The following is a 27,276-nucleotide window of genomic DNA, read 5'->3' as shown; positions in this document are numbered from 1 at the left end:
TGTGTAAATAGATTGCAATCAAGATCAAAAGACACATAGTAAGTCTAAATGAATTTTAAAAGAAACAACAAGATACAATTTATGGATTTAACTTATGTTGTCTATAATGAATTGACCTAGATTTAGGGACATGTGCTGAATGTGAAGGGGTGCAAACAGATCCAACATGCAAATGATTTTCAACAACCAAAAAAAAGAGGTAGCTGACTGTGACCATATATACCTGGAATTTCAACACAGAAGTAGAGTCTGCAGGATTGTGAACTGAAAGCCAGTATTAGCTGAGACTTTTTCTCAAAAAGAAAAAAAAAAGCAAATAAATAAAGGAAAAAAGATACAAAGAGGAAAGGAAGGAAGGAAGGAAAATGGTAGCTGTGATATATATAATATATATATATGCATATATATATGGAGAGAGAGAAGATTAAACTGTCTAAGTCAAAAGTCAAAATCTGCTTTGAAGAGTCAGAGAGAGCCATCATATTTTAAGGGGATCAAATCAAGGGGATGGATTAGCATATGATACATAATGTGTGCTTAATAGGCAAGGACCTTAGTATGTTAAACATTGCACAACTTGAAAGGAGAAATGGATAGCAATAAAATCATTGTAGGACATTAGTATTTCCATGCCAATAGACAGATGTACAGACAGATAATGAGTCATGTGATGACAGACTTGAACAGCACTAGAGATCTATTGCCTCACTGAGTGTCCCATCCCACACCAACAGAGCACCTTTTCTTTAAACAATTTTATTTACTTTTATTCAACAATTTCTCTCCTTTTAGAAAATTTTAATGGCTTTACCCCAACCTCCTCTCATTACCACTCTTTTATCACTTTCCATATACATTAATTAGGGTTTCTATTTCTGTGATAAAACACCATGACATTTTAAAAATAACTTGTAGAAGAAAGGCTTTAGTTTACATGTCTAAGACAAGAACCTAGAGGCAGGAGCTGAAGCAGAGGCTATGGTGAAATGCTGCTTATTGGCTTACTCCCCATATCTTACTCAATAGCACCCAAGGACAACACCACTCCCAATGAGGTGGCCTTCCCACATCAATCACCAACTGAGGACATAAAGCACAGCCTTACTCACAGGCCAATTCAGTAGGGGCATTTCCTCAATTGAGATTCCCTCTTCTCAAAAGACTCTAACTTGCATCAAGTTGACATAAAACCAGGACACTACCCAACTATAAAGTTAATTATTTTCTTCTTCCTCTTCCTCCTTCTCTTCCTCCTTCTCCTCTGTCATCTTCTTATTTTCTCATCAATTTTAGTTTGTGATGCCCAGCTGTCTTTAGGAATTGGGCCTACCCAATTCTTAGTAGGGTGTGTGATCGCCCTAAGAGTCATACCACTAAATAACACAATGTGTGTTTTCACAGCAACTATCAAATACCCAGACTTCCTCAGCTCTGGGAATACCGTACACTCTTTAAAAAATAAATATATGACAAAGGCTTGAATCAAAAGCTGAAAGAATTAGATGTGACTTTGCTTGAGGGGCAGGACCAGGTGTGAGGAGGCAGCTAAGATGTGGGATGGGACAGGCAGTCAGGAAGAAAATGAGGAATTGTTAGTTGTCCCGGTGAAAAGCATTTAGTGCCTTTGAGGGTCAGAACAGTGAGTGAAGTCACTTTCTGCAAACGTGTGGAAAATAATGATATCTGCTGTACAATTCAGGCAGTTCCTCCTTGCCTCCCAGTTTGAATGTGTGGCTTCTCTCAGCAGCCAACTCCAATGATCACATGGATCGTAATGGTCCCTTGCCGAGACCCCACCTCCCTCCTGAAAGAACACATGTTCCCTCCGGTGTTCAATGTGTCAGCTTGATGTTTGGCACCTGTGTGCTTTGAGAAGTTCCAAGTGATTAAAGTTAAGGAAAACCAGCCATGAGTTTTATTGAGGGAAATTCAGATTGAATTCTCTCCAGGAAAACATCACCATTAAATCAGGTAGGCTGGAGAGCGTGGTTCTCAGTGGAAACGAATCACTTGCAACTGGTTTAGGCATGTGCCAAGAGATGTGCTAAAGGAAAACTTTCTGAAGTTGATTATTGGCCTGCCTTCATGGATAAATCACTCCCTGATTTGTGATTTAGAACCAGGAAGAAAACACATTCCCTCATGACCTCATGACAGAATTCATTCCGAAAAGCTTGCACAATTTGCCTGTTCCCTAGGGATGGGTGGAGGGACTTGTAACCTTGAAAATATTCTTGTATGGAGTACAGGAAAATGTTATATACTTCCACATAAAGAGGAACACTGGAAAAGCTTTTGTTGCTGTTTGTTTGATTTGCTCAGATATTAAAAAAAAAAAACTTTAATGTAAGTTGATGGTGCTAATAACTACATTATCTGCCAGTTACATCACTAATTATGTACTTAGTCCTCTATTTCTGCTGTGTTCTCTGTCCTTGGTGTCAACTTCTACCTCATTCACATATTTTCAGCCAAGGTTGAAGCTACCCTACTAACCTGGAAACGGGATCAAGGACATTCCATAATGTTCAAGGTGATTCAAAAATAGATGAATGAGCTAGAAGTTTTCCCAAAGCATTAAAGACTTAGATACATACTCAGGATGTATGTAGCATGTGAGACCCAAATGAAAAATATTAGGAGGTCCCTTTGTTAAAATAAATTATTAACAATTTACAAAATGGTGACTGTAGATCATTAATTCAAATCTAGGGCCCTTCAGAGCCCTGCGTACAGTGTGACACATGGCACACACACCCAGAAATCCTACTCAGGATCTATGAGACTAGCTTCATTCAAAATAACCAAAAAACCTTTAATAAATAATAAATTATGATTATTTCTTAAGGTATAACCTTGAAAAACAACCCTAATCAATAATGTTAGGCTTCTGCAGTTCTATTTGTAAGCTAGATGGTATTTCAACATAACTCAGAGTGAATCTCTCTGCACAGTGTTTGTAAACAGATGCATTTTCTAGCACTGCTAATACCTAGTATGAGAGACCGTTGGAGCCTGTTTTCCACCTAAGCAAGCATCCCTTCAGAGTCTGAGTCTCTGCTGCCTATTCAGTAGCAAGTCTAGGCAAACTCACACACCACAATCTCATAACTACACCTACATACCACACTACTCTTCACCTCACAAGTGGAGACTCATATACTAAACAAATGAGTAAGCCCATGGGCAACCACGACAACAACAAAAACAAAACTTTCAGAGTTACCAAAATGCAATAAAGAGGGTCCTTGTGGAGTCAGTACTGGCGAGAAAGACCATGCAGCTTTCAGAATAGTTCTCAAGTTAAACATGTCTACAGACAGTTCAGTCACCATGTGAGCATGTGAGCAGCTAGACTTGCCAGTGAAGTGCCCTTCAGAGGCTCAGAGGGTTGAGAGACAAGATGGGCAAGGAGCTGATGTCCACACCTATGCTATCCAGGCCATGACTCAGGCCATTGTCTGGCAAGTATAGTGAGTCCTCATAGGTTAAATACACATATGGTAAGACTGTTTCTTAAGAGATAAGTCACTGCCTCCTCCAAAGGAGCATTTTATCCCTGCAGTGGGTCCCCCTCTCCTCAAAGGAAGTTATAAAATGTGATCCTTGAGTTTTATAAGACATCCAGTCCTGTGTTAAAACTTCACGAAAAGTGATTTATCTTGTGTTTTTGCAACATTTCTACATCTCACACGATTTCCATAATGATAGTGTGAATTGCTTTTATATTCATAGGGGGAAAAATCTTTATAGAGAGATTTCATGCCTAAACCATTTTTTGGTTTCTAAGCATATTAAAGGCTTTCCAGGATCCTGTTCCCATCCATCAGAGGCTAACCTCTGGAGCAATAGAAGAGCCAGCTAAGCAAGCTAAGAACTGAACTTCTGAGATGTGTGTCCCAGTTTCTCCACTACTCAACCTCCCTGGGCCTCAGCATTCTCATCTGTAAAATGATATAAACATAACACCTTCCCCTAAAGAAGGGCTCCCATAAAGCACAGCACCTGTCACTCCCCTTCCGAGTGTAACTAGCTACAAACTGCTATGGAACATAAGCCTGTATGTGTGTCTTACAAGCTAAAAGCCTAACTTTCCTTTTACTTTTTTATTTATTCACTTTACATCCCAATATCAGCTCTCCCTCCTCCCCCCAGTATCCCCTCTCACAGATCCTACCCCTATTCCTCCCTTCTCATTTCCCTCACACACTACACTTTCCCTTCCCATCTCCCCTGCACAACAAGTCACATAGTATTAGGCACATCTTCTCCCACTGAAGCTAGACAAGGTGTCCCAGTTAGGGGAACGGGATCCACAGACAGGTATCAGAATCAAAGACAGCCCCTGCTCCAGTTGTTGAGGACCTACATGAAGACCAAGCTGCACATCTCTTCCATATGTGCAGGGGGCCTAGGTCCAGCCCATGCTCTCTCTCTCTCTGGCTGGCAGTGGAGTCTCTGGGTGCACCCAAAGTTTCAGGTTAGTAAACTGTCATCCTGTGGAGTCCCTGTCTTCTTTGGGTCTCTCAATCCTTCCCCCAACTCTTCCATAAAACTCCCGAGCTCCACCTAATGATTGCCTGTGAGTCTGCATCTCTTTCCATTGGCTGCTGGGTAGAGCCCCCCCGGAAGACAGTTATGCTAGGCCCCTGTTTGCAATCATATTAGTAGTATCTGGGATTGGTTCGTGCCCATAGGATGGGTCTCACTTTGGACTAGTCATTGGCTGGCCATTCCCCCTGTCTCTGCTCTTTGTCCCTGCACATCTTGTAGGCAGGACACATTTTGGGTAGAAAGTGTTGTGGGTAGGTTGCTGTCCTTCTCTCTCCACTGAGAGTCATTCTTGGCTACAGGAATTACAGAGGCCTAACTTTCAAGTCACCTAGCTCCTTGTCTAAATTTGAATGGTAACCCTTTAATCTTCTTAAATAATCAGGAAACTAAAAAGGTTCCTAGTGGTACAACAGCTACTGTAGCCATTCAGGATAAATAAAGAAGAAAAGGAAGGGTTGACATGTGAACCTCACTCTTGCCATTATCCCAGATCATGATCTTTGTGGCAAGATGGTCTTTGTCCATGGAACCAAGTGAGCTACTGAATTTGAGGTCAGTTTTTTTTAACTCTTCATCAACATGTGATATGCAGTCAATATCCAAAGTAGATTCCAATCACTCACACACACGCTCACGCACGCACACACACAGACACACACACACACACACACACACAATCTGAAAATGTTCTTCCTTGCACTGTACAAATAGAAAGCCAGTTTCCATGTAACTCTTGATTCTCAGTTTCTATGTTAACAGGCATGGTGTCTTTAAACCACTCCCTGGCTTCAGGAAAACCCACTCCCACCCCTATGTCCATATTCCTGGTCCATTTCATGGTTTACCTGTTTAGTCGCATTTTCTCATCTTCTCCTTGAAACATAACGCTTTTTGGAGCTCTTCCATGAACCCATTTTCCTGATAATTTATATCCACTCTCATTGAGATGGTTACAGTCCATTCTGAGGTCCCACTATTATCTTGTTGACAGTGAACGTGACATCAGTGTTGCCACTTCAGCCCCATGTAACTAACAGCCTTCAGGACTCCCCTTGTACATCATTTGGATACTCAAACTGAGCATGTCCAGACAAAACTCCTCATCCTCTGAAGGCAGTATCTTCAGAGCATTATTTCCTATCTCAAGAAATGGCAACCCACTCCACCTGGCTCATCAAGCCAGGAATCTATGATTAATCCTTCACTTACCTCAGAGACTTTACACAGAAGCCCAGTCAATCACCAAGTCTTCTCATTCTATTTCTGAAAACAGTGCTTTTTATTTTAATCTTTGCTATGAATTGAAAAACTGAATTATGTGTCATGACCTAGCCAGGATGTGAGTGTGTGTGTGTGTGTTTGTGGTCACACATGCATTTCCATATGACTGAAACTTTCCTTTTGCAAGCCAGTTTGGATCAACAAATGTAAGTCCATCTGGCTTTTTTTCTTCAGATATCCTGTTTTTGTTTTTAATGTTTGTAACCAGTAGTTACTGGCAAATACTGAGCAACCAGTGCTTCAGGGAACAGGGGAAAGAACTCCTGATGTATAGTGTTTACCTTTGTGTAAACAGTCTCACTGTGGTTGAATGCAAGCAACCATCTAACTGGCTCACAAATTTCCTAAATGTATAACAATTACCCCTCTTTACCATCTCATGTCACTGCTTATGACTTACATTTTGATAGATACTTGTCTATATATCTTATGAAACTGTCCATTAATTTTCATTTCCAATGCTACCATTTCAGTCTAGGCCACGACTATTCCAGATAGAACTGGCTTACAGTTCCATGTATCCCAATTTTTTTTTAATATCCTTCAAAAACTTCTTACTCACTACACTTGATAGAGTCTAACTTTTGAATGACTTAAGACTACCCACAGTTTGACACCAACCCCTCCTGTGCCCCTCCCTAATTTCAGAAAAAAGAATGTTTTCTTATTGACTGTCTCAGAATGTTTCCTTTTTCTTGGGTCTTTGGATATTCCTTGTAGCTAGAAAGTGCTTTCTTCCCATCTTTAGTCAGCTAAGTCTTCCTCATCCGGCACAGCTCAGACTTGCAATCATCCACTTAGGTTCCTGCCGAAGGACAGGCATGTTGGGAACTGCTAAGATGACAAAGGAGTATAAAGACAGACACAGTTTCTCACCTCACAAGTAAAAGCTAGTACTCAACGTTAAGCACTAGCAAAAGAGCTGAGAATAAAAAAGAAATCTATGTTCTCTAAGGACTTACTATATTCGAATTAACCTGATGGATTGTGGTGGTGGGGGAGAGGAGACTTTCCTGAGTAAAATGAGAGCTGCTCACTTATCACAGTAGAACTAGCATATCTGAAGATAAATACAAGTTCACTAGTTGGCAGGATGGGTAACTACCACATGAAAATCTGCATGGCGGTAGGGAATGTGGAAAATCAGGGGACCAGAGAAAAACTGGTGCTACTAGACTCCACAGAGCAGCAGGAAAAAGGAGTCAAAGATGAGTGAACACATGTAGAGGCCACTGGGAGTCAGGTGTCTACACTTGTTCACTTGTGTATACCAACGATGAATGGAGGACCACTGATGGGTTAAAAGTTAATGCGTTCATACTTATGATCGAGAAAAGTCACGGAGCCCACTGTGACAATTAGAAAAGTAGGGGAGAATAGAGAAGCCCCAACCTAGAAACTCTTGTCATCCCTGGGAGGGAGAAACTGTCACACGAATTAAAATGGTGATAGAAATTAAAAACAAATTAATGTGTTCAAAGATGGTTGAGATAACCTCGATCAGACCATGCATGATGAAAGGGAGAGATGTAGACAGGTGTCTGAGTTGCAAAGGGGAACCATTCTCAGAGTTGAGGAATTCAAGAGGTCTGTCCAGAAATAGAAATAACTTTGGCTATAGACAGAGTTGGAATCAGAGTTAAGATTTGCAAAATGACTTGCTTTGAGAACTGAGAATATTTTCTAGAACATAGGAGAGAGAAACTGGGTAGGGATACAAATTTGTGAAATATCTATGTATGTGATGGGTCAGAAGCCACAGCCATGAATTTATTAACGGAATGCATAGCATTAAGAAAGCGGTTATAAACTAACCTTCAAGGAGTGTCCAGGGCTGAAGAAATGGTTCAACGGGTAAAAGTGCTTACTGCTGTATCAGAGGACCTAGGTTCAGTTCCCAGCTTGCACTTTGTGATTCATGACCTCTATAACACCAGTCCAGTGTGTCTGGCATCCTCTTCTGGCCTCTGAAGGTCCCAGACAAGCAGCACTTACATGCCTGCAGACCAACCAGCATTACACTTAAAATAAAACCAAGAGGTCCACATGTAGTGGTAGAATAGTGAATGAATTTACAGAGGGAGAAAAAGAACGGTCAGTGTGACAGGGGACAAAAGGAAAGAGAAATCATGATCAGACCAGCGAGTATGCTGTATTGGGACATCAAAAATGAAGCTTAGGGACTGGAGAGATGGCTCAGTGGTTAAGTGCACTTTTCCAGAGGACCCATGTTTAATTCCCAGCATCCACATGGCAGCTCACAACTATGTGTAACACCAGTTCCAGGAGTTTGATGTTCTCTTCTGGCCTCCATAAGCACTATACACACATAGTGCACAGACATACATTTAGGCAAAACACATAAAATAAAATAAGGCATATATAAAAATTCTGTGTGTGTGTGAGAAAGAGAGAGAGAGAGGAAGAGAGAGAGACAGAGAGAGAGAGGGAGAGAGAGAGAGAGAAACATATTTTTAAAAGCATCAAGTTATATTGGCAGAGGAGCAATACAAAGTAAGGACAGGCAATCAGTAAATATTCACCAGTTACAAATTTGCCTTGGAGAGGAGAGACAACAATGGTTATGAAATTGTTGAAAGCTTTTTTATTGTACATTGACGAAAGTCATTTGAACATATCAGCTATGAAGGAAGGCTTGAAAGAAAGTTGAATATACAAGAGGATTCCCAAGGATGACTAGTTGTGCATAAGCAATCTTTTCAATAGCAGAAAAGAATCCCTATGCACCCCTGGCACTCCGATCCTGCCCTTTGGAATTGTGCTGAGTCTTAGCCTTTAACAGCAGAGCCATCGCTCCAGCTCCTGACCTTTGAAATTGTGCCCTGACTTGCAAGTGCTCTTGTAATTGCTTGGCCTCTCACTAGACTGTGCTTACAAGGACAGGCATCTTCTCTGCCTCATTTACTGCTGGGTCTCTGTTTGCAAAGTGCTCAGAAGGAAGTCATGGACAAGCATCATTTTTTTTTTACTTGTAAACTTCAAATAAATGCATTAGAAGTGTATGTAATAAAATGGATAATCCAGAAGTCTTATGATGCTAATTAATATGCACATATGTGTACATAGATAGGTATACACATACATGCACGCACACATTCACCGTGGTTGTTGATTTGTGCAGATAAAAATCTTTAACATAAGTTGCCGTTGCCTTAAGCATAGATATTTGGGCACTTAGGTGAGAAAACTTTAAAAGTGAGCCAGCAATTGAAAGCAAACCAACAACTAAGAACTCCCGACTCATGGATGAGCAAGGCGGTGAGTCATCTTTGTGCAGAGAAATTAACGGAGATCGTATCAAGGGAGCAAGTGATGAAATCACAACCTGTTAGGACAAGTGGATACAACACTCACACTAATCCAGGTGTAAGCCCAAATAACAGGACTTCTGCATCTGTATCTGGAATGATCTGATGACCTACAAAGTCAAAAAAAATCAGAGAGCAGAGGAGAAATAGGAATACCATGTGCCTTAGGGAAAGCAAGTCCAGACAACAAAGAGGAGAGCAGGCATGGGGGGAGAGGGGTTGCTGGGGCATGGAGGATGGGCTTTCTTCAGCAGAGTAGCCGCTGGTAGGTTCTCCATGCTCCTGCAAACTTTCCCCCCACCACCTACTTTCGTGCAAGCAATCCTAATTACTCACGTAAAGGAAGTGACAGAAAAAGGAGAAGTGGGACTTGTTGGGAACAAAGAGTCCAAAGAGAATGGAGAGGGTTAAGAAAGAGTAATTGGTGTGAGGGGTGAATGTGGTTATAATACATTATATACATGTGTGAATTTATCGCCGAATAAGTAGATTGTTTTAAAGGAAAATCAACTGTGCATTTCGTTCCTAGCTTTCTCAGTCTTTTCAGATGTTATTTAGCTTGGCCTCAGGTTCTTTACTTGTGAAATGGGGCTAAATAACCCTTGCAGGGGGTTGTACCAGGTAAACATCAGATGACAGACCATGGGACAGCACTATGTGCTAGCTGACTGCACGGAAGTCAGAGGGTGGGAATGACAGGATGATGCATGGAAAGCTCAAGTTGGAATTGTTATTTGTCCAACGTGATGGTGATGTGGTAACTGGTCATGGAATTCTAAAGTTTGAGGAAAGATCCAGTCTGAAGTCATAAATTTAGAAGTTACCTAAAGGCACATAGGATATGGTCACTGTTACACCGTTTGGCATTCTGTTAGTTTTGTGCCGATGAAAAGTGCATTGTTTGCTGATAAGCAGACCTCGGGCTTGGCAGCAGATCCTAAGAGCAGCACATTAAAGGCCCAGGGCACCAAAGGCCAGCAGAGTAGCAGGAACACATACGCAGAGTCTATGTAACATTCATAGATGAACTGCATCCCAGTTTGCCTAGTGGAGGAAAGGGTTTTACAGTAAGTCAGGTCACAATTTTGTAATTGGTTTGTAAAACTAATTGACTATTTAATAACATTAGATTAGGGGTCGGTTGCATATTTCCTATGTGGGCACTACTTGGTAGCCGCCCAACACCTCCTCACCTTAGTTAGACCTAGACAGGGAAGCTCTAATTGCCAGTGATTTATGAACAGGTCATATCAACTCCACAGTGTCATTCCAACAATTTAATTTCCATTGGTCTCTACCAGTACTTCTGCTTATAAAAAAAAAAAATTGCCAGTGTTTCATGTATTATATCTTGACCAGAGTTTACAATTCTCTCTCTCCCTTCCCTTCCTCTCCCCTCTCCCCTCTCCTCTGTTTCTCTTCAGAAAAGAACAGGCTCTCCAGAGCTATCAACCAGAGCATAACAAGCATAAGACTAAATTCATGCCCTCTTATCAAGACTCCATGAGACAATCCAGTAGGAGGAAAGGGGTCCTAAGAGCCAGCCCCTGTTCCCTCTGTTAGGAGTCCCACAAGAACACCAAGCTACGCAGCCATAAGATATAGACAGAGGACCTAGCTCAGAGCCATGCAGGCTCCCTGGTTCTTGCCTCAGTCTCTGTGAGCTAATAGGAGCCTTGGTTAGTGATTCTGTGGGCCATGTTGTGGTGGTCTCCTTGACTCTTCTGGCTCCCTCTTCCCCAGGGATCCCCAGGCTCCACCTAATGTTTGGCTGTGGGTCTCTGCATCTGCTCCCATCAATTGCTGGATGAGGCCTCTCTGGTGACTATCAGGTTAGGCTCTGGTTATGAGTAGAGCAGAGACTCATTAGGAATCATTTCATTGACTATTAGTGCATGTGTGATAATGTCTTTTTGACAGAAATATTTTGGCTTGAGTAAGTCAATACCATGGAAATTATTAACAACTTGTAGATGTATACTTAGGTGGTGTAGTACTGATGTCTAACCTTCAAATATTTCAGCATCTTCAACACAAACTCCCTCTTTCTTCCTCCATTCCCTTCAGTCCCTTGTATATTAGTCAGCTTTCCATTGCTGTTACAAGCAAAACAACAAAAACTCCTAAGATAAACAGTTCAAAAGGAGGAGAGTCTTATTTTCCATCACAATATCAAAGGTTTCTGTCCCCGGCAGCTCTCAGGAAGCAGCAAGTAGAACAGGAAAGCTGCTCATCTTGTGGGGACTGGAAGGAGCGGGGTGAAATTGTGGCCTTCAAAATCAGGCCCCAACAACCCGCTCCCTCTACATAGACTCCACAACTTACAGCCCCCTCAACTTGCCACTAGCCAGTTAACTTAGGAATGCAGCAATGGCTTAATCCACTGACTAGCTCAAAGTCCTCAGGATCTAATCACCTCCCAAACACCCCACCACCGGATGCTGCTGCTTTGAGGACTATGCCTTCAATACATGGGTTTGGGGGGACATTTTGGACAGAGAATGTCTCTCAGTTTGCTTGTCTTAGTGCCTCATATAAATGGAATTACCGGAAGTTGTCCTGTGTTTGACGTCCTTTATTATGTCTTCAAGGTTCAGTATGTTGTAGTGTGTACTAAAGCTTTATTCTTCCTGTACAAAATGACATCCCATTGTGTATTGTGTACAACTCTTTGTGCATTCATTCCTCTTTTGGTGGGCATGGGTTATTTCAAACATTTGGCTGCTAGTGTATTGATGTGTTACAATCTCCACTCTCAATTATTCTGGAGATAAACATAAAAGTAAAATTGTAAAGCACAACTTTTTAATACCGTGAATGTGCTGTGCATGTTTATATGCATGTGAATATGTTCATGTATGATTTTGGCTTTGCATGTTTGTGCTTTGTTCATTTAAAAACTGAAATGCTTTCAGAAGCACTGCCAGAATAAGTTTCACCTCCATGGTCATTGGGCTTTACCCATGTGGATAAAGCAAGCTCTGTAGTGAAGACCCATGTCTTCCTACCACTAATGAAGCCTTTCTTTAGGTTCTATAAAGAGTGGAACCAGAAAGAAAGGAAGGTGACCAACCCCAAACACTAAGGTCTAGAAAGTAACCTTATTTCCTAGTGTAATCGTTCTTTGTATTTTACTCACCAAAACTGGTGCTCTTAAGTAAAGAAGGGAGCCCCAAATAATACAGAAAACAGCTACTAGCCGCCATGCAAGGGCTAAGACACTGAAGCAGACACTGTAACTAAGCTCTGGGAAGCAATGCTACTTGATGTTGCTTTTCCCACAGAGCCAGAAACATCCAGCCCAGAAACAAGATGGTTATAAGTGAGCACGCATAGGAGTTTAGAAGGGAAGTAAATCTGAGGATCAGAGAAGCAGGAAGCTTGTACCTGCACAGTGATGGGGTGCTGGCTCCAGCACACGCAGTCCATGTTCCTGTCTCACTGAAAGGCAGCATGGCAAGAAACCTGGCATATACTGTCAGCTTTAGTATAGTGTGATTGCCTAATGCTACATTGTTCCATTGTATAAAGAAGAGATTAAAAAGATTGTATAACAGTATTAAATCCCCTGCCAGTTTCTAATTCCTGACCAAAACCTTTTAAGTATCATTAAAGACAAGAAGGCAGTGCCAGGAGGGAGGAGACAGGGAGATGTGTCACTCAATAGAGTATGGGGTCCTGACACTGTTCCAGGGACAAATAAGACACAGCAGAGAATGGCAAAGAGAAGTGGCCGTTGGGTTAGTGCTGATGGACAGTTTGACTCCTAACATGTAACTTCCCTAGAATCATACAAGATGTTAACAGACTGAGTGTGGATGAGCAGGAGCTCCTTGCTAGTGTGATGGGGTTGCATTTGCAACACCACAGCTTTGACATCTGTCATGGATGTGACTCTATCATTGTCTCTTTTCCAATTCCAATGCAGGGTGTGCTGGATACATCATGTCACCGGCATGTGGGTGTACCCTTTCCTGGAACATATTGGCTCAGGAGCCAGGATCATCTTCTTTGGGTCAACAACCATCCTAATGAATTTCCTGTACCTGCTTGGAGAAGTACTAAACAGCTATATCTGGGATACACAGAGAAGTGAGTATCGTTCACGGCACGTAACACGAGAGCAGTACTGCCTGCGAGATCCTTGGCTGAGGGGAACCTTCTGCGGCAAGCTCTTCAGTCTTCCACATGGGCTTTCTCTACAGAAGCTTCCTCTTTTATTGCAGCATTAATTTAGGAGCTGCTGGCAGTGTTACCTGAAAGGTTTATCTCTCACTTGCTCTTATTAGGTAGTAAAACATCCAAACCTAAAGATAAAAGAAGTGTGCTCATAAAATTATATAGAAAAAAAAAAAACTACAGTGTTGACAGGGGGAGCAAAAGGCAAGCCAGCTAGGATCACCAGAATCCTGCCACAGCGAACAGACCCTAAATTAAGTAGTAAGTTATTCAACGAGCTTCATTAAAAGTCACCAGATCTCATTTGTTATGTCATCTTTTCATGGGTGCGGTAGGCTCAAAGGAATCTCATGACCATGAAGCCAAAACTATAAAACCCTGCAGGTGGCTGCCCTTTGCCGGAGTGGAAGGTCACGGAGAGATGCAATCTATTTCTCATCCCTGCTAAAGCTCCCTCAACCTTTGACTTGATTTCTCTTTTGTTTCTATTTATAGCACAGCCTCCTTCTTGTCAAGACACCCAGTCTTCTCTAAGCTGTGCCAAACCTGTCCAAAATCTATGTAAAGATACATAAATGCTGGAAGGCGGGAAGGCGAGAGCTTGAACGTAGAGTGATCTGAATCCTGCATGAAAACACAGCCAGGGGAGGTATGGGGGGTTCAGAGAGATCTGGGCATCTCCTGGACACAGTCCACATTCTGCATATCCCCTGTAAGTGGACTGTGATCCACTAATGCTGAGCACCGACTGAGGACCAGTCGCTGTGCTGGACCTCAGTCCACTTGACTAATAAAGTAGTTGCTGCAACAGTCATTGAAGCAGACTGGTTTTGTGTGTGCTTCTTCCAAGACTGCGTGACTCAACATGTCGGCCAACGTTAAATAACCCCAGTTTTAATCTGTTCAGACCACAGCTTGGAGAACCAGACATTAATCTGTCCGTGATGCCACCCACCCCCACCTCATTCACCAGCAGCAGTAATCTTTCTCTTTTAAATTATAGAATTGTGTGGTGCACTTAAAAAATGTTTTTGAAAGCCGGGCGTGGTGGCGCACGCCTTTAATCCCAGCACTTGGGAGGCAGAGGCAGGTGGATTTCTGAGTTCGAGGCCAGCCTGGTCTACAGAGTGAGCTCCAGGACAGCCAGGGCTATACAGAGAAACCCTGTCTCGAAAAACCAAAAAAAAAAAAAAAAATGTTTTTGAAATAAAACACAAGCTTTCCTTACCTTCTTAGGAGAACGGCGGTAGTTAGATTTAAGCTTTTATGCGCAGTCCAGGAAAAAACTTCTGGCTTCCTCTATCCCCTTGATGTCCTCGATTCTGGAAGACATTTGACCATACCTCTGCTGCTGCCTTGAGAAGAATTTGTGAGTGGCAGAAGAGATAAATATTCAATCTGGATTGCACAATGTTGCTCACCAGCAGCCTTGAATAGGAGTTAAAAGTGGATGGCAGCATTGAGTTTTTCTGTGTTGGTGGTAGTTGTTTGCTTCTTTGTTTGTTTTTAACTATCTGTGCTGGTTAACTGCTCTCTGCCTTTTTCTTACAGGGCATGCATGAAAGTCAGTCACCATTTGATAACATATCTCTGTACAGAGAATAATTTAGTCTACATTTATTTAATGGAGTCCCTAGAAGCTCTTGTTTGTTTCAAACCAGCAACTTCCCCACCCAGGGCTTTCCCACAAGTGTGTGTGTGTGGGGGGGGTGTTTTCATGTGTTCATCTGATGCTCATATGCCTGTCTCACTGTCATGTTTTAGAAGCAGGTAACTTCTGTCTGCTGTCCTAGATTCACATGAAGCTGAAGAACAAGTTTTCTTATGTACCTCAATGTCATTCCTCAGACATCATCTACCTTTATGTTTTTAAGGACAGGCTCTCTGCTTGCCCAAGAACTCACCAAGTAAGCTAGGCTGGCTTGCCAGTAGGCCCCAGGGACCTGCCTGTGTCTACCTCCTCAGTACCTAAAATTACAAATTCATGTAACTATGCCCCCATGTTGTAATGTGTATTCTGAGGATCAATCACAGGTCCTGGTGTTAGCAAGGAAAGTACCTTGCTGACTGCGCATTTTCTCTACTCTTAGCCTCCTAAATTTACATACTAAGAAATTTCATTCTGTCACATAATGGAATTTTTATGTATTCACCAACACTTAAAAGTTGGAAAATTTCGTATTACAACTTCCTTTCCTTATCAAGTATTTTAAGATCTGATGACACTGATCCCACTGCCCTTTCTGTCAGCAATGGATTAGAATTGAGCATCAGTTGCCACCTATAGATGTCTGCCTAACTTTCCCTAACTCTCATCTGGCACTTAACCCAGTCAATTTCATAGTTGAGTTTGAAACTTCAGATTAAAAGTAGTCCAGGCACATGTGTGGGTGTGCATGCACACACGCCTGCACATCCACATATGTGTGTGCATGCATGTGATGACTACTGTCTGGTACAGTGTAAAATGTCTGTTTTCACCCCTCATCCTCCACTGAGCATAAGGAATACTGCCCTTAAGCCACCCTACCTGAGTCCCTGCGTTGTTTTCAAAGACTCAAATCCTCTGGCTTGCTTATGCTACAGCTCCAACATGAAAAAAAATGCAGACCATTACAGCTGGGGGAAGAATCCTAGAAATTATTTAAACCTATCCTCTCCTTTGCATAGGTATCTGAGGGCTATAATTGACCTATTTGAACAGTTGCTGGCAAAGCCAGTGGCTCCACCCAAGGTTCATCCCTTGCCACTTCTAGTGAATGATCAGAATGTTTCCATGTTTTAGAAACACAAAATGGGCCCGTCTACTGGGAAATACAAGCCCTTAAAATAAGCTAAATTAATAGTTAAGTATTTGCTTTTGTTTTTTGTTTTTTCAAATAAAGCAACTTAAGGTGGAGTTGTAAGAACTGTTTGTGTTTACTCTAACAAAATACCACACGCTGAGTACCTTAAACAATAGGAACAGGCTAAATGCCATACGTGGGTGCCAGAAAGTCAAAAGCAAAATGTTGTCAGGATTGGTTCCTTATGAAATCATTCAGGGGAAGACATCCACAGGCCTGTCCTGGGCTGGTAGTTGATCATCTTCATACTCAAAGGTATAATGTACTTCCTGTATATGACATGGTCTTCCAGTTTTGCTGTTTAGAAGGACAGCAGTCATATTTGATGACATCTACCCTAATGGCTTCTTGCTAACTTTGTGAAGACTTCATCCGAATAAAGTTATATCTCAAAACACTGGGAATTAAGAATCAGCATCACAAGTTTGGGGTTCTAAATAATTCATCCTGTAATAGTCCCTGTATCATAAATGTCTTTCACACAGATAAAATACATTCTCCTCATCCCTGTGGCCCCAAAGAGTCATTCTGGGAGAGCAATAACAACAACAACAACAACATTATTCTCCCTACATATGATATAAACCTATAAACCATGTATGGGTAAGATTTGATCACAATTCATCCCAAAGCAAAATTGTTCTCCGGGTTTATGTAAACCTATAAAACCGAATCAAAAGTTACCTCCTTCTAAACAATGATGGTGGTGCAGACCTGGGATGCGCAGCGACCTACCAAATAGGAGAAATGAAAGAGACTGAAGGGATCATGGCTCCCAAGCAAATCTGAAAGCAAGCAGGGGAAATTTCCTTTAATTGAAAGACTTGAGACTAATCCCCTTAGGCTGGATGCTGGGGCCCCACAGCTCACAAGGAGGGGCTAGGTGCTGGCTTCCAACCCCCAAGTCCTGGACAGGGTTCATGATGTGGAAGGATGCTGAACTCTGGAACGAGGGACTAATGACTGAAACCCTTGCCTTGTTGGTCCTTCATTTCATTGCTGTGCTTGAGCCTTTCATCCAGGCTGGTCCTTTATTAGGATCTAAAACTCTCAAAGACAACGCTAGTCCTGCAATTCAAGGAGACCCACACCATCAGAGAAGAGGATCCTTCAGAGGCTTTGCATGGATGGTCACCATTCATTCTGGCTTCTCCTGCGGCAATTGCTTGGATCCATGAGTCATATGCCTAATTTCCTTAAGGAAAACTTGTCTGACCACACTCTGGGCATTCTTGCACATTTTGAAGTACTGTGGGTACTTTGGCATATGATTGTGCAAATCAACCCATGACACCTGAAGCATTTCTGTCCTTCAGTGAAGGCTGTTCTAACCCCAGAAATTCTGACTAAGGCAACTGTTCTCACCAGAGTCAGACTGTAAGACGACAAAGAAGACTGCTCAAGAGTGAAAGGTAGAGACAAGGGGAGAAAGAATAGGCAAGAGGGCATCAGGGGAGGAAGTTAGACCCAGGCCTTCATGTGGAGAAATAGGCCCCTTCTCCATAATGTCCATCCAGGTTGCCTGGCCCCATGACAGAAATGCCAGGCTTGCCCTTTCTGAACACTGCCCCCTACTTTAAACAATCCCCCTGCTTTGGAATGTCTGGATACCTTCTTCATGGTCAGTCTTGGCCCCTGTGTTCCACAGGGCAGCCTGTCTCAGCTCTTTGATGGGTTTCTGTCTGTCTGGGCTTTTTTCGTTGGTTGGTTGGCTTTGGTTTTGTTCTTTTGTGGAAATGCATTCAGTTGATTCATCATTTATAGCTCTGTGATGTTTGTCTTCTACCTCATGGCTACACAACTAATATCTGTGAGGAGCCATTTCTCCTCTTACAGCAGGGAAGCCCAGGCCCTCCAAGTCTGTCTTCTGTTCAAGATTCCAACATTGCTGCCACATCAAGTAACTCATTGGCAGAACGTTCTAGAGAAAAGAGACTAAAGAGAAAAATCAAACTTTCTGCACCACCCTCTACCCCCAGCTTCTTGACTTTTGTGTAGAAAACATAGGACAGAAGTGGAGACTCAGGTGTGTGAGCTGTCTGAAGGGACCCTGTATGTTAACTGTCATTGCCTTGGGGACCCACCCGACAAAAATACAGCATATATTCTTACTGTCAACCTTCTCCTCCTCTCTTCTCATGCCCTTAGTGCCAGATCTGATGATTCCCTCATGTGATTGGTGAGAAGGATTTTGGAAACACTGTTTTAGATCTCTGAAAATTCCTTCCCTGCGAAAGGCACCCAAGAAAGAGGATACCCACTGGTCCAGACCCCATAAAGCTAGCTGGGAGTAGGAGTTGGTAGGGGAGGGGCATCTCTAATATGTGCCCTAGAATAACTGCAACCCTCAGATCTTGGACTTTGTGATCATTGTGGGATCTTATATGTTGCTTAGTGCTCTTCTGGTTGTCCTGCTTTCAGAGCTTCCTCTAAGCGCATTCATTATCTAACAAGATTAGCCGAGCATCTACTATGAAATACACACTAAAAAGCAACAGGGCTGCGACTAAGAACAAAACTGTTAAGGGTTCTGCCCTTGGAGATCTAGATATTTATAAGAGAATGCTAACAGGACCAGAAAGACAGAATTTAGAGGTTTCCTTGTTGTTGTTCATTATTGCTATTGCTTTGTGTTTACAAAGTATTCAAGAACTTTGGGGAAGATTAGAAAAATGTTTATGTACAAGTAAAAGAAAAGAAGGAAGAAAGGAAAGAAAAGAGAAGAAAAGGGAAGAAAAGAAAAGAAAAGAAAGGAAGGGAAGGGAAGGAAAGGAAAGGAAACCAAACAGGTAAAATTTCTGGATTTAAGTACAACTTACAGGAATGGCCCGAACAATTTCATCTTCAGGAAATGAACCATCTCCAGCTAACACTGCAGACAACAGACAAAGCCTTACTGATGCAGTAGATACAAGTCCTTCAGGACAAGCAGATCTGAATGGGTTGGCTCCCTCAGACAGAACTTGAGTTTCAGCATGCAGAAGTATGGGGCCAGGAGAAGAGCCAGGGGTACAGTGATCGAGGCAGTGAATTTGCTCTCTAGCATGAGGCAGGCCAGGGATGGGGTTAAATATCTGCTTATGCAGAAACAGCTCTTGTGGCTAAATAGGGCCTCTTAAGCTTTTTAAAAACAATAAATTTTAAAAAGAAAGACTCCTTTGGCTTTTAGAAACCCAGAATCCTGGCATTGAGAATGGACAGGACTGAAGTGTAGCGTAAATGAAGCTGTTTAAATGCATCAGCTGCACGGCTCTTGCTTCTGGGGACTGGTTAAGAAGCAATCCGGCTGGAGTTACCCATCATGCAAAGCAATGTGTCTTCAACAGGAGTCATACTGCCTCAGGGTCCTACTCCCGGAAGCACAAGGAGCTGACTGTGTCTCAGATGTGTTAGGAAAGACTGAGGAGAGAGGTCAGTGAGGGCAGCATTTCTGGAGATCACTACATGGCTTGACTTCTTAGCTTAGGAGAGGGGACAGAAATGTGAATGCAAGTAAGCTTCCGTGCCCAGAGATTCTGTTAGCAGCACGGGCATAAGTCTGCATCCAATGCTCAAATAAAGCTTTTTGCTTCTATTTCTAGGTATAGAAGAAGAAAAAGAGAAGCCTAAGCTGGAATGAGATCCGAGTCTAAGAGGCGAAGCAGGGAGGAGCTGCCCTTGACATCTTTGGCCACTGAACATCATCAATATGGAGACAGAACTTCAAAGGAGGCCATTGCATCAACCCTGTCTCCCTGACCCTGAGGGAGGACAACTTTTATATAAAAATACGTACAAAATAGGATATGTTGCCTTTGAAAAGAATTCACCCTCGTTGTTGTAAATACTCTATCCAAGTCCATTATTGATGACATTTTTCCTCTTTTCTAGGTTTAAAATTAAAGTTGGTCATTGAATTTTCATTTCTGCAATAATAACTCCACTTCATCCAGAAAAAAAAAAAACTCAAATGGACTTCTTGTTGAGGAATATGATAAAATTGGAGGGGCAGATGTGGATGGAGGTATTCCTAGTTGGTCTTAAAGGAGGCTGGAGTTGTGACACTAGTATACAATGTGGACCCAGGAGGATTCGGGGTGGGTGGTTCCTGTGGTGATAGCATCAGGCTTGCTTCAGATGAGCAGTGTTAGTAGTAATAGCTGTTTAGTCAAAACCCTGAGTGTGCCTGGATCTCCCTGTTTGATCTGTGAAAGTCTTCCCACATGCAAACGTTACTGTTAATAAAAACCAACCAATCCAAACCTGGTGTCTGCACTGTCCATCTTGAAGTCTTAATTAACAGGTTGGAGCATCTGTCCTCACTTTGCTTCTGTTCAAGAAAACTTGGTGAAAGCAGGTTGACCGCACCTCATTCATTCCTGTGTTTTTCTTATTTCAAAAATTATATGCTTTCCTAATTCCAGTTAAAATCTAACTCATAAAATCTCAACCGTTATTACTTGAAAGGTATAAAACATCATTGTACCAAGTGTAAAATATTACTTAGTATGAATATGGCCTATGTATGCTAAGATAGATCAGCGTGTAGTATAAAACCATTTATTCTAAAAATGGCTTAATTGTGACAACTTAGGAAGTGCTAGAAATCCCTCCATGAGTGCATGCATCCTTTTTAAACTACATCCACTTCATAGAGGAGCCTGATTAAACCCATTGACTATCTGGAAAGGACTCACAACCCTCTAAAGAGAAAATACTGTTAAGGCTACCTGTTTACTCACAGATAATTCAAAGAACTATGCTTTAGTATCAAACATGTTTCTACATTACAGAATATATATATATACATATCCAATTTCAAACACCATCTTATTAAAAATTTCAAGCTGAGAAAGAAAAATATAGTTAATAACTATACTTACAAAAAGTCTAACAACTAGCATAAAATATTTTGGAAGAACTCTAAACACATCAATATCTATAACCATAAAAGAGTTTAGGTTGTGGACTGAAAAGATCAATTTTCAGAACAGCTCTCCAAGGAGCACACAACTATTTGCTGTAAATCACAAAACAGATGCAAAACCACTTCATCCTGCAGGACTGCAAAGCAGTTGTCTAAAGGGCATCTGAATGAAATGGAAACAAAACAAACAAAAGAGGATTTCTGCAAATCACAACCACTGACTTGATGGTGGTTTCTCTCCTTGATAAGCCCCATCTCTAGAAATATGGTTGGTGGAAATATGGATGATCAGAGAAGAATCATCATATTGGATCACTACCTCATGGAGCCTGAACTAGTAAGTTGGAAAGATCCATAAATCTACTGAAACAGAAAACCAAAGCAATGCCATAGCCTTGGGGATAGCTTCTATAAATCAATAGTGCCATTGTCAAGGACAGGAGGATCCTGAGTTGGTAGTTACCATCACAACTCACTTGAAGAAAGAAAACTCAAAGTACAGCTTGGGTTGCATTCCCTGAAATCTGTAAGTTAAAACCTTGATGTCTCATAAGTCAGATTGCGACTATATTTGGAGATAACACCCTTTAAAAAGTGATTATGTTAACATGAGGCCACGGGAAGGCTCCTAATTCAATCTTACTGTGTACCCTTTTTAATAAGTAGAAATTTGGACATGTCAGAGATTTGCATGGGTAAAACCATAGGAGGCCTAACTGCAAGCCATGCAAAGAATTTTAACTGGATGACAGTCTGAGATTTGGACTTCCAGCCTTTGAGAAAAGCTAAATTGTCAAAGCCGTCACTCGGTATTTTCTTATGTAACTCCTAGTAAACTAATTCTGCCAATGTATGAAATACGGATTGAGAGGAGGAGAAGGAAAGTGAAGGAGGAGAAGGAGGAGGGCATTAGAAACTTACTTAGATGACGACTCCGTTTAACAGGCGTTATTCCAGAAGATTAGTTTTCCAGGGTAAACCAATACAAACACTGGTATGTGCTATGAGGCTATTAAATTTTTTTCACTATGCAATGTCAACAGTAATTTTAAGGTGATTGCAATTGTGTATGAGTGTCAGTGACCTGGATCATCAACTTCTGTACGAAGGATCAAACTTCCATTCCATTGATGATGTCATACTCCTTGAAGGATACAGCAAGTACTCTAGCTACCTCAGCAAACCATGGGCATGCAAATAGATAATAGGCAAGTCTCCCCCTCAAAACTAAAGAGAAAATCAGACCATTCATGTTACAAAGCATCTAGGCCTCTCGTCACTGAATTACATATGCCAGTATAAACCTTTTAAAGTGAAACCAGTGTTTTATTGTACAGGCATTATCACTAAGAGAGGGGCATAGTGATTGGTGTATCTTCTTGGCTATTGAAGAAAGCCCTACGTATGGGATTCTTGCCTGCTAATACAATTAGAGAAAATTTAAGAGCTCAAAAACTAAAATGCAAAGAGTAGTAGCCATAATTTTCTGATTATATGACTTTTAAAGCATACACAAAATCTGATCCAATTATTATAGCAGAATTTCCCCCCAGTTAAATTAAATATTAATACAACAAGAAGCCTATGACTGGGCAATGAAAAAGGAAGGCAGGCAGAGATTTTTAGAGATGGGAGAGAGAGGACAGAGGGAATGGAAGGAAGATGGAGGAAGAAAATCCAGATTCCACATGGCTTTATTTTATTTTATATTACTTTAGATATTTTCTTCATTTACATTTCAAATGTTCTCTCCTTTCCTGATTTCCCTTCTGGAAAAAAAAACCCTATTCCATCCCCCTTCCCCCTGCTTACCAACCTACCCTCTCCCACTTCCTGGCCCTGGCATTCCCCTACACTGGGACATGGAGCCTTCAAGGGCCTCTCCTCCCATTGATGACTGACTAGGCCATCCTCTGCTACATATGCTGCTGGAGCCATGAGTCCCACCATGTGTACTCTTTAGTTGGTGGTTTAGTCCCTGGGAGCACTAGGGGTACTGGTTAGTTCATATTGTTGTTCCTCCTATGGGACTGCAAACCCCTTCAGTTCCTTGGGTCCTTTCTCTAGCTCCTTTATTGGGGACCCTCATCCAATGGATGGCTGAGAGCATCCACTTCTGTATTAGTCAGGCACTGGCAGAGCCTTTCAGGAGACAGCTGTATCAGTCTCCTGTCAGCCAGCACTTGCTGGCATCCACAATAATGTCTGGAGAAATGTATATAGGAAGGATCTCCAGGTGGGGCAGTCTCTGAATTGTCCTTCCTTCAGTTTCTGCTCCACACTTTTTCTCTGGAGCTCCTTCCATGGGGATTTGGTTCCCCCTTCTAAGAAAGATTGAAGTCACAGGTAGCTATGAATATCATAAAAGAATAGAATGTTTGGGATAACTTGTCTAATCTAGGTGGGCAGCTTGCATCATTGTCAATTGGCTCTAAAATTATTGTGTGTGCATCTTGTAAATTGAGAATTTATTGATATATAAAACTGACTAATAATTATAAGCTTTAAGAGTTTTGATTTACTGGATTAAGGGGATTTGTGACAAGTAGCCACAGAAGATGGATGGATGGGAAGGTACAAGTGGCTCTAAGGCAGGAGAACCGGAGCTGGGAAGACCTCCACCTGGGGCTAGCCATGGAGGCAGCGAGACGGTGACTGCCAGGGCAGAGAGTAGCTGGGGATAGTGTGGGATAGCGCCATTTTTAAGCATTTCCTGCAACAAGTTATTCTTCATCCTGCAACTAAGTTAAAATGGTATTTATTTGACTACCAGGATTTGGTAGCATGCATTTGACTATGGGCCACTGGTATCTTAGAGGGCAACTTGACAACTGGTGACTATAGCCACTTGAAGGCTGACGCATGTCCACTGACTGCTTTTGGCTATGAACTAGGATCTCTTGAAGCTATGATTTTTCATGTGTCTGCTGAGATTAAATTCATCCTAGTTACCTGTCCTTTTTTTGAAATGTGTGTGACTGTTTTTCCTGCATGAATATCTATACATCATGTTTGTGACTGGTGCCTACAGGACAGAAGCTATAAAGCTATAAGCTGCTACAAAAAGCTGTAAGCTTCTATGTGGATGCTAGGAATAAAAGCCAGGAGCTTCTAGAAGAATAGCCAGTGCTCCTAACCATGAATTCCTCTCTTCAGTCCCACATGAACTTTTAAAAATTGGAATATTTATTTTATAATTCTTTTACTCATCCATGATATAATTAGACAATTTTTTCCAATGTTTATTTGTTCTTTGATTTGTATTAACATTTAACTTACATACAAAATAATGCTAGGTCCCATTGCTGAACTCAACACCTACACAATTCATTGAGTATGGAGAAGCTGAGCTGGAACCGACACAGAGCCTTCATCCCTACTTTCTAGCATCTTTGGTACAGCTGAGCTGGAGCCGATACAGAGCCTTCATCCCTACTTTCTAGCATCTTTGGTACAGCTGAGCTAGAGCCGATACAGAGCCTTCATCCCTACTTTCTAGCATCTTTGGTACAGCTGAGCTGGAGCTGACACGGAGCCTTCATCCCTACTTTCTAGCATCTTTGATTCAGGTAAGTATTCTGCTCACTCTCAAAGGAAAGCCATTGACACCAACTCAGCTTCAAACTCTTTGGTCAAGAATGGTGTCCTGCCTACAAGATATGCTAGGGCAGCCAGTGATGGCACCCAGTTTATGAGAGTAACCAACTCTCTGAATTGGCTGAAGGCCCATTCCATAAGATGGAACCCATACCCAATACTATTTAGGTGAACAAAAACCTGAGACTAGATAGCCCAGGGTCCTACAGTAAAATCAAATACTACTGGTCTAAAAACAAAAACAAAACATAGCAATCAAATGACGCATAAGGACATTCTTCTATACTTGTATATCAGTGCCTTGCTCAGCCATCATCAGAGACGCTTCCTCCTGCAGCAGATGAGAGCAAATTCAGAGACTCGCAGTCAGATATTATGCACAGAGTGAGACTTCAGAGCACTCAGCCCTCAACAAGTCTCCATCAAATGCCTCCCCTCAGTGCTCAGGGGACCCTCCTGAAGTGGAGTGTCCTCTGTGAGTATGCTATGGTTTTCAATTTAGGAGGTTTTTTGTTGTTGTTGTTGTTGTTGTTGTTGTTGTTGTTGTTTTATAGGAGCCCAGGGTGTGGGAACAAATGGGTATCTGTCTGTTTGTCTCTTATGCCTTTTCTTGGGCTCTTTTCCTTCTGTTTGTTTTGTCCAAGTCTGTTGAGTTAGTTTTCATTTTATCTTATTATATCTTACTTTATTATCATCCCTTAGAAGCCTCTTTGTTTTGTAATGAGAGACAGAAAGGGAGTGGATCCAGATGGAAGAGGAAAATGATCTATTATGTTAGAAAAAAATATTTCAATAAAAGAAAATAATAAAAATTAAAAATTATTTAAGAAATAATTTAAGAAATTTAAGATAACTTAAAAAGGCATTAAGACATTAAATTAACATGATACTCAACATTTCTATACATATAAAATGTAATAACAAATACAAGGATCCATTTGCAATACTAATAACTTTAAAATGAAACTTATGAAACAAATCGTGCAAAATAGGATTCTAACAAATAGAAACATGTGAGAAATCAAAAACATGCCAGGCTTCCAGTTGCTTTATAAATTCAGCATGAACTCAATAAAAATACAAACCATGTTATTTGTTTATTAGTAAAATATGTACATTAATACTCAGAAATGCTTCAGTGATTAGGAGCACTGATTGCTCTTACAGAGCACCCACATGTTGGCTCACAAGAGTCTGAAACTGTAGTCTCAGAGGATTCATCACTGTCTTCTGGCTCCTGAAGACACTATATGCACATCATGAACTGGCATATAAGCAATAACACATCCATCCATATGAAATAAAAATAGAGATTGAAAAATAAAAATGTACATGTTAAGCCAAGTTCTGGGGATAAAAATCGGCAATGAAGCAAGAGAAGATTAACCCAGCCAATCTGTAAGAGCGTGATAACAAGGCAGGGTAGACTGCCTATAAATATATCCGCTGATGTGGGAAGCGAAAAAGAAGTATTGATAATAAAAAACAAGTACACAAATAAAATTGAAATACAAAAAAGCCGTACCTCAAAACAGTGAGGAAAACACGGATTATTTGACAAGGATCATCAGCACAACTGGAAGGCCATCTGGGTAAAACTAAGTTCAATCCACAAATATTTTATCCTGACAAATTTTGACTTAATCAAAACCATAATGCTTAAGAAAATGTAGGTGACCAAATTTCATGATTTTTCAGAAGTGGGAAAGCCCTTCTTAATTGGGACTGAAAATATAATACTTGTAAAATAAAAAGATGAACCAATTCTCCTGCATAACAGTTAAAAACAAAACAAACAAAAATCAAACAGACAAACAAACAAACAAACTGTGCCTAGCTTTTGTCAGAGAAGTTTCTTACTGCATGAGGTGGTGGTTAAGACAGAAACACGTAAGTAACCAAGGAGCTGAGAATAGGCAGAAAACTCAGCCCCAATTGGGAGAACTGGCTACCCATTTTACTCAGCAAAAGCCATTTTCTGATTTGGAGTCTAAACTGACACCTGTAACACCAGAGCCATGTGGACTTAAGTACGGGGCTGAGCCAATTTACAGGGGGGACGCTCGTATTTATGCATCGTGGCTGTATTGAAATACAACATATCGACTCCGGAGCAAGCGAGCGAGCTAGAGGCTGTTGGTCGGCTGGAGCGGAGCAATGCCTAAATCAAAGGAACTTGTTTCTTCAAGCTCTTCAGGCAGTGATTCTGACAGCGAAGTTGAAAAAAAGTTAAAGAGAAAAAAGCAAGTTGTTCCAGAGAAACCTGTGAAGAAGCAAAAGCCTGGTGAGACTTCTAGAGCTCCGGCATCCTCCAAGCAGAGTAGCAGCAGCAGAGATGATGACATGTTCCAGATTGGAAAGATGAGATATGTCAGTGTTCGGGACTTTAAAGGAAAAATTCTAATTGATATTAGAGAATATTGGATGGACTCAGAAGGTGAAATGAAACCAGGGAGAAAAGGTATTTCTTTAAACATGGAATAATGGAGCCAGCTGAAGGAACATATCTCTGACACAGATGATGCAGTAAGAAAGCTGTAAAATCGGAGCCATATCAAACCTGTACTGTTGTAGTTGTCTTTTT

The 27,276-nt window shown here is 41.4% G+C and overlaps 1 protein-coding gene and 1 pseudogene across 2 annotated transcripts in view; both read left to right on the top strand.

Annotated features, from left to right (window-relative positions):
* Nucleotides 1–20,430, top strand: part of Aig1 (androgen induced 1) — a 235,147-nt gene extending 214,717 nt beyond the window's left edge. The window contains exons 5-6 of one of the 2 annotated variants that reach the window (XM_031380452.1): nt 13,093–13,256; nt 19,771–20,430. In XM_031380452.1, coding sequence (XP_031236312.1) covers nt 13,093–13,256; nt 19,771–19,808 — 202 coding nt within the window. In that variant the 3' untranslated portion in view covers nt 19,809–20,430. Of the gene's footprint in view, nt 1–13,092; nt 13,257–13,838; nt 14,163–19,770 lie in introns of those variants that run through there. The other variant, XM_031380451.1, reaches the window with a different exon arrangement.
* A 6,350-nt stretch (nt 20,431–26,780) lies between these two features.
* On the top strand, nt 26,781–27,268 carry LOC116097677 (annotated as a pseudogene).
* Nucleotides 27,269–27,276: the final 8 nt, after the last annotated feature.

This window comes from Mastomys coucha, unplaced genomic scaffold (genome assembly GCF_008632895.1).
Source record: "Mastomys coucha isolate ucsf_1 unplaced genomic scaffold, UCSF_Mcou_1 pScaffold2, whole genome shotgun sequence".
NCBI lineage: Eukaryota > Metazoa > Chordata > Mammalia > Rodentia > Muridae > Mastomys > Mastomys coucha.
This window is presented reverse-complemented; position numbering and strand designations above follow the sequence as displayed.